We start from the raw sequence: 8,002 nt of genomic DNA, 5'->3' as shown, positions 1-8,002 counted from the left end.
AAGAAGAAATTCATAAAATAATTATTGATATTTATAATTTCATAATGAGTCAAATCATGAACAAAATCAAGAAAGATACGTCCTCCACAAGTTTTAGTTGTTAATATACAGATTAAAAAAGGAGTAATCCCTCAAAGTTTTTCATATTTCATTTTGCTGTCTAAAACAATACAATAAACAAAAAATGTCGATAAGCATTAACCTGATTATAACTTTACGTGCTATTTAATACTTAAAATGTATTATTAATTGAAATCAAATTTGACAATAAATTAATATGTTTGAAAAAGATTTTCAGAAGAAAAGGCTGACTAATTATATTTTACTTAATAAAACTTGATGAAATTTTAATTTGAAATAACTTGTTTTATAAAAATTTTGTTTACATTTATTGTTTTAAACGTATTTTTAAATAGTTCGAAGTTCAAATGTATACAACTTTATTTTAGTGATGAAAAAAGTTGAAAGCAATGTTTAGGTTTTAAAATGAGCTATGTATTTACAGTCTAAATAATAAAAATTAATAAGAAATAAAAGTTTTTGTCCAAGTATTGTGATAAAACAATTTTGGTATAATTAATAAGATAATTTTAAATATGTTTTAAATTGAATAAATATTCATAAATAGAATTTTTTATATTAAACAACAATAATAATTCAAACTAACTCAAATAATTTTATAAACATCTGTCTTGTAAGTATATTCCAGTCACAGGAATAAAATGCTCAATATAAATAATATTCAAATTCAAAATATACAAATATTATAGTTTTTTTTAATTATCAAAGCATATATTTGATGTTTTTTTGCTTTGACTTTATTATAAATAACTCAATTCAATCAAAAATCAAAAGGAACAATTTTTTAAAAATATATATAAATGGGCATATTTTTTTAGATTATTAACTGGTATTATTGAAGTTTGAAGATTTTTAAAAATAAGTAAAATTTATTATAACATATAAATTAAAAAAATATTATTCAAAAATAATTAAATATGTAAGAAAAATAATAAAAATGCAAATATTTAAAATAAATACCTATATATACAATTTATTGTTCTTTTTTTGTACAACAATACAATTTTTTTTTACTTTCAATGTATTGTGATTTTTTTTAGCATCGATTACCCATATTTTTATTATAAAAATGCATAATATAAATAAAATCATATTCTACCTGAAAAATCAAGACAAACAACAAAAGTCAATTCAAAGTATATTCTATTTCACTAGAATGATAAAAATAAAAAAGACAGAACAATATTTAAACACATTTTTTATATGATCAAACAATTACAAAAAGATACACCGTTTGTTCTTTTACAAGCGAAACTCACTTCGGACAGCGTATCATATGATGGTAATCAAATGACTGAAAACTCGTTTCTTAATATATCACAATATACACGAATTGTAATTATATCCGAAATACCAACTCATATTTGGCTAAGCCCAAAGAGATGTTAATACATGTCACACTTGGAGAAAAATGTGAAGACTATGGAAATGGTTGTAAATAACTATGCATCAAAATGATTATAAACTTAGGGTTAAGTTGTTAAATTGCATCATGGCAATTGCTCGAAAATAACAATCATATTATACACATCTTAAAAAACAAAAAAGATCACAGTATATTGTCGACTACTTAACAAAACCAACAATGGTAACAGTCTCAAAAAAGAAAAAACATCTATGTAAATCAATTCAGTCTTTGAACCATCATTTTTTAGGTTTGACATTTGAATGTTAATAATTATAATTATGGCTAAGTTAATAATTATATTCTGTTAAAATTCAAAAAAATAATTACCATTTTAATAATTATATTAATTAATTAATTAATAAATGTTAATACAATTTGTGTTTAACTTTTTGTATTTTTTGATAACAAAAACCTTAATAAAAACAACTTGTTATCAATAAAATGCAAATCAATTCAAAATAATGGATGATCAGAATATACCACAATATTGTTAAAATACCCTCCTATCATTTTTGACATAAAAAACATAATAAAAAAGAAATATTATAATTATTAAAAAATTGTGTCGCACTTTGCATTTAAAAGTATAGCAACTGCTATAACTCATTTTATGTTTAAATAGTAATTTATCATTTATTAAAAATAAATTGTAATTGATGTTTAACACACTTCTAAAGTGTGAACAACGTCTTCTATTTTGGACGACTGTTCATATCTTGTTTCCAACATTCAGAAATGATGTTGAAAATGTTATCACTCATTGATGGATTTTTGTTCACATGTTTTCCAGAAATAACGAATTCTGCCATTTTCCATGGAATTTAAATTCATCTTTTGGGTACGCCTCACACCACCCAACACACTCGTATATTGTTACTCCAAATGAAAAGATGTCAGCACTCATTTTGTACTTTTCTTTTTTCAAAATTTCAGGTTCCATATAAGTTGGTGTTCCAATATTTTTGGTAAATGTCATGTTTGTCATCAACAAGTTGACATTTCTCCTACTTCCAAAATCAGTCAATTTTGAATTAACCTTTTCAATAGTCTCCAGTGAAAAGACTAAAATGTTGTCTGGTTTGATGTCTCTGTAAAGTATCCCATTCTCGTGAAAATACAAAATCCTTTTTGAAGCGTCAAGACACAATTTCAGTCTTAACTTAAAACAACTTCATTCGACGTTTTGTGTTTCATCAAGTCTTGAAGACTTCCATATTGCGCAAATTCGGTGACCATAAACACTTTATTACGCGCAAAAACAGCGCAATAGAAGCGAACGACAAATTCACTTCTGAACTTGTCTAACATCTCAACCTCCTTTTTAAATTATTCCATTGACTCTTCATTGTGTTCGACTTCTTTAATTTTTTTTAATTGCTACTTTGTTTCCAATGTAATTACCAATGTTAACAACACCAAAAAGACCTTAGCATATCTTCTTTTTGCAAATTACTTTATCGGCATCAAGGTTGCTTGACTTCTCACTCTCCAAATTAATGGGAAAGTTGAGGGACATCTGCTCGCACTTCCACATATTAAGAAGGACAATTGCAATAGTTTCACTGATGCTACACGTGCACAGAGGTGTTACAAATATTTCAAATTCAACAACTTTCCCAGATGACAGTGTTGCAAGAGATGGAGTTACCCTGATGGTGTACTTCTCACTTGTCGTTTTGTATGTCAGTTGTATTTTCACGGTGTGTTTCGAGTTGTTTCCAACACAGAGGAGGTCATGACTTGGTTTGTCAATTGGAAGTGAACAAATTGTATCAAAGTCAACAAAGAAGTCGAGTGATGTTTTGTTCAACATGACTCCTGGAAAATATTTAATGTAGTTGATGTTCGACTTTTTCATTGAAAACTCGCATGTGGTCTTTTGTAAACTTGTTTCATAAAAGCGTCATTTTTTCAGTTACGATTTTGTGAAAAATGTGATAATAATTAAAAATATTTTAAAGTAATTTGTCATTAGTCTTGCAATATTTTTGTAATTTTTTCTTGTGCACAATTTCAACCGTTCACCATAACTTTCAACTTACTTGTTAATATTGTTGATGTATTTTTTACAAACAACATGACACACGATAAAAATGTTTTCATTACTTGTATTATTTGTTTATTATTTATATTTCAAATATGACTACAAATGCTCAATTAGATTTAAGTCACAACTCGGAGATGGCCAATTTTTAATGATAAAACCTTTTTATTATTCAAAAACTAAAGTGTACAGTAAAAACTTTAAAGAACGGGCGTGTGTGGTAATTTTGTTTTTTTTTCAAAAGTGGGAATTTTAAGACAATCAAACCTTAATTGCCGCTCTATAAAGAACTTTATTTTTTATTTCATTGAAAAATACCATCTTTTGAGAAAATCCGCTTTTCAAAAGTACCGTTTTTGAAAAGTTTTACTGTATTTTGATTTGTGCACATTGGCGTTGTATTTCATATTTTTTCCCTTTGATTACTTTTTAATTGTTTCATTTTTATTATTGTATTGCTTTTATAGCGTTTTGATTGTTATGGAGGTTTAATACAAAATTGTATAAAATGTAAGTATATTGTATTGTTTTATAATTCCTATAATGATACACAACTTTATATTTTGCTTTTTATATATTATTGAGCAATAGTTGTTTGATTTTGTCAAAATTTCTCCAGTTATTCAATTTATATCAACACATTTATTTTTAAAATGAATAAAACGATAAAACTTTTTAGGTATAATATTGTTTGATAACCGATGTATTTTCAAATAAGTCATTCCAACAATAATCATTTACAAATTGACACATCATGATATCAGGAAGACTTGAAACTCTAACTTATTATTTTTTCTTCAAATTTGTTTATTTTATCATCTGTAATTAATTAGAATACCAAGTTATAATTCAACTAAATTTTAATGATCAACACATTTACTCAATATTAACAATTAATCAAATTACTTTATTAAATTGGACTGAATTACGTCAATTATATCCAAAACGTATTTTAATATAAATAATGAAATACATTTTACTCAATATTTTAATCATAATAAAAATGTGAAACGATTGTTTTTATTTTTTAGTGTTAAAAATGATTTTCTTTATTTCTAAAAATAGTAAAAATAATGACGATTTTATGGATAAGGAAAAATAACAGGGAGATAAATTAAATTTCAAAATATTAAAGAGGTCATACACTTTTTTGTTTCAATTTAACATCAAAAAATTAATTTTTTCATATAACCACACCTAATTAAAATATATAAAATTTAAATATCTTAGGTAAAAATTGCATTTTTTACCTCTCATTGAGGGCAATGACGAATTTATGAAAAGAGTTTAGTATTTTCTTTGATTGATGTGACTTGTACAAGAGACACACCACAAATATTGTGAATATTAATACTATAATTATAATGACTGTAATTACAACGGGAAGTGCAATTGAAAGCGTTTTGTTTTGATGTTCGAAGCAACTAAATTTATCAATTGAAAGATCGTATTTTGGAGCACAACCTGAACACAAAACATTTTTAGCACTCGCACAATACTTAATAATAGTGTACAATTCACATCTACTTTTGACCAAAATGTAACCAGCTCCACAACTTTGGCACAATTCAGATGACACACACAATTCACAATTCTTAGTACATTTCTCACACTTTTCTCTGTCCAAAAATACCCATTCTCATATTGAACACATTCAAATATATCATACTTCAAACAGTTTGCAAGTTCTTTAATTTAAATACAATGGATACCATTAGTATCATTCTGATAAAACCCATTATTAATATTGTATGTCAGGCAATTGCCTTCACTCTGTGAACAAGTTGTGCAGTTGTTGCCACATCTGTCACAATTTCTTCCTTGCCAATAATACCCATCTTTACATATTGCACATCCTCCATCACTCAAAAACTTCGCACATGATATTTTTATATCTTCACTCGAGTCACAGCGACTTGTTTGCACGTTGAGAACAAACCCAAAATAACAAGATATACACGTTGTTGCATTTGTGTCACATTTTCACAATTCTTATCACATCGCTCACATTCTATCCCATTCATGTAATACCCACCTTTGCACTGTACACAACCAATCGAGCTTTGAATTTTACAATTGTCAATTGTTGTATTTTCAGAACAAACCGTTACGCTGTTGGAAATACCCAAAAGAGTTGTTGGTAGACATCTCACACACTTGTTTTTGGGTTCATTTAAACAATTTGCTATATTTCTTTATTTACCCTCATTTGTTGTGTCAAACACAAATACTTCTTAACACATCTCACAACGACCAGAAACATCGTTTTTGGTGATACAATTTATCTCTTTAAACGAAACACACTTGTCATTCACAAGCACAAAGTTGTCTTCACATTTCAAACACTTTTCACTGTCACTTGAACACGACACACAATTCTGATCACACGTTTCACACTTCCCCTTTGTTATGTGATGACTGTCTGTGCATTTCAAACAAGTGTTGTTTGTTGATGAAATGCAGTTGCAGTCACTTGTGCAAATTCCAATGTTGTTGTTTGACTCGTTGATACATATTTTGCATTCGTTGATTTTGTTGCACTCTCTGCACCCACACTCTGTACAAACTGGTGGATTTGACAAGTTTAGAGCGAATCCACGTTGACAAGACAGACAGTGGCCTTTCTGGTATTCACCCTCTTGGCAATTGACGTCACTTTCGTCGTCTACTTTTAATTAAAAATGACACTTTTAGTTTTGTGTTATATTCGAAACACTCTCCGTTTTCGTTGTAGAATGAGCAAGTCATGTTTCTGATATTCGGTGAGCACTTTTCGCTAATTTCAACAGTCGAGTAGTAGTTGGCGCACGACTCACAGCCAACATTGTGCAACTCATCAAGACAAAACTCACGGTTTTCTATTTTAAGACACTTTTCATTCCTCAATGCAAACCCATCTTCGCACTCAACACCTGACATCTCTTTTGTAACATCATTTTTGATGAAACACCTCTTGCACCCATCTTTACATTTAATGCAAATTTGACTCTTATCAACTTCGTTGTTGCAGATTTCACAGACTCTCATTGTGCTTGAAACAAAGCCATACCATCCAAACTATTGTTGCATTCGATTTTTGTTGTTAATATGATTTTTTTTCTTTTTGTTTAAATTAAAAAAATAAAATCAAATAACATTTAGAAAACATTTTACCATTATTCACAAAAAAATCAAAAGCGGTATTATTCCTGGAGCGGTTTCCAAAAATATATATTATGTATATATATTAATAAATAATATGTTAATAAACCTAAGATAATAATTGACCCTTAAAATGGTGTTTTCAATTATTCGTACAACACAGTTATTAATACGTTAAATTGTTTAAATAAAGTAATAAAAGATATACAATATTGTCAATACAAATGTACTTGTAAATATTAATTTAAGCGGAATAATTATTTCTAATAACATTGTTATTTCTAAATATTGAGAAAAACATTTGTGTAATTGATTTGACATTTTGTTGAAACAAATAAAAAACAAAATTAATCAATTGTTATTTATTTCATTGTGTAACCATTTTGATATCCTCATTTTTCATTCAACGCCCATTTGTTGATAATTACATACAAGCAAGATTATATACAATTTTTTTTCTTAACTATCATTTTCTTATTTTTCATATTACAACACATAATAGTAAACACATATAATTAGTTAAAATAACAACATTTATGATAAAGTTAAATGAAAGCACCTTTTAATTATTAATTTTTCATTAATGTAATAACAACAGTTAATGTATTAAGTTTTATTGTTATTGAAACACTTTTGTTTTGAAAAACAACCTTAGAATAAAAAGGGATAACTTTTCAGTGTGTAAACAATTAAACATCAAACATAAAACAATCACCACGCAATACAACAGATACAACAATATTTTGCTAGACTTTTTATTGGATGAAATTCGAACCAATGCGTTTAAACACAAACGTGGACTTTCTGATATCAATCTCGCAACCATTGTTACAATTATAGAAGAAAATGCATTCACAGGATGTGATATAGAAAGACTCAATTTGTCGAATGTGATATCTTTTGGAGTCCAACTTAACATGAAACTCCTCACTACAATTACATTGAATATAAACATTCAAATTAATAATTTATGGAAATACACCGGATTTATGAAAAGTGATGCTATTGGTACTCAAAAAGTTCACGTGAAAGCTGCGTGTTGGATGAAAGAAATGTTAGATTATTAGGGTCTTGATGTATATGAATATTGCCTTACACGAAAAGACATAGATTATTTTAAAGGTATATTCCCACAACGTTTTAATAAGCTTAAATCAATAGTTTCTAAATTAGAAATTAATAATTACAATTACAAGAAAATAGTCATACAGTATGGAGAGAAAGTAACACCAGGGGAGAAAGACACACCACATTTTTTCAGTATATAATTCAAGTCAATTTTCGGGAAGAAAAATTCAAAGAAAAATTCCATTAAAAAATCCCGAAAA

The 8,002-nt window shown here is 27.4% G+C and overlaps 3 protein-coding genes across 3 annotated transcripts; all 3 read right to left on the bottom strand.

The window, feature by feature from the left end:
• Positions 1 to 2,264: 2,264 nt before the first annotated feature.
• EIN_522440 (protein serine/threonine kinase, putative) lies at positions 2,265 to 2,797 on the bottom strand (the record flags this gene model as incomplete). Its single annotated transcript, XM_004258480.1, has 2 exons — positions 2,265 to 2,594; positions 2,657 to 2,797. The coding sequence occupies 2 exons, from the start codon at positions 2,795 to 2,797 to the stop codon at positions 2,265 to 2,267; spliced, it is 471 nt and encodes a 156-aa protein (XP_004258528.1).
• A 118-nt stretch (positions 2,798 to 2,915) lies between these two features.
• EIN_522430 (hypothetical protein) lies at positions 2,916 to 3,347 on the bottom strand (the record flags this gene model as incomplete). Its single annotated transcript, XM_004258479.1, has 1 exon — positions 2,916 to 3,347. The coding sequence occupies one exon, from the start codon at positions 3,345 to 3,347 to the stop codon at positions 2,916 to 2,918; it is 432 nt and encodes a 143-aa protein (XP_004258527.1).
• Positions 3,348 to 5,767: 2,420 nt separating this feature from the next.
• On the bottom strand, positions 5,768 to 6,560 carry EIN_522420 (hypothetical protein; the record flags this gene model as incomplete). The annotated part of the gene is made up of 2 exons (XM_004258478.1): positions 5,768 to 6,198; positions 6,248 to 6,560. 2 exons carry the CDS (start codon positions 6,558 to 6,560, stop codon positions 5,768 to 5,770), a joined length of 744 nt encoding a protein of 247 aa, XP_004258526.1.
• Between the last annotated feature and the right edge of the window lie 1,442 nt (positions 6,561 to 8,002).

This window comes from Entamoeba invadens (genome assembly GCF_000330505.1).
Source record: "Entamoeba invadens IP1 unplaced genomic scaffold scaff_1105074725903, whole genome shotgun sequence".
In the NCBI taxonomy this organism is placed as follows: Eukaryota; Evosea; order Mastigamoebida; family Endamoebidae; genus Entamoeba; species Entamoeba invadens.
Note: the sequence above shows the minus strand (reverse complement) of the source record. Positions and strands in the feature narration are given on the sequence as shown.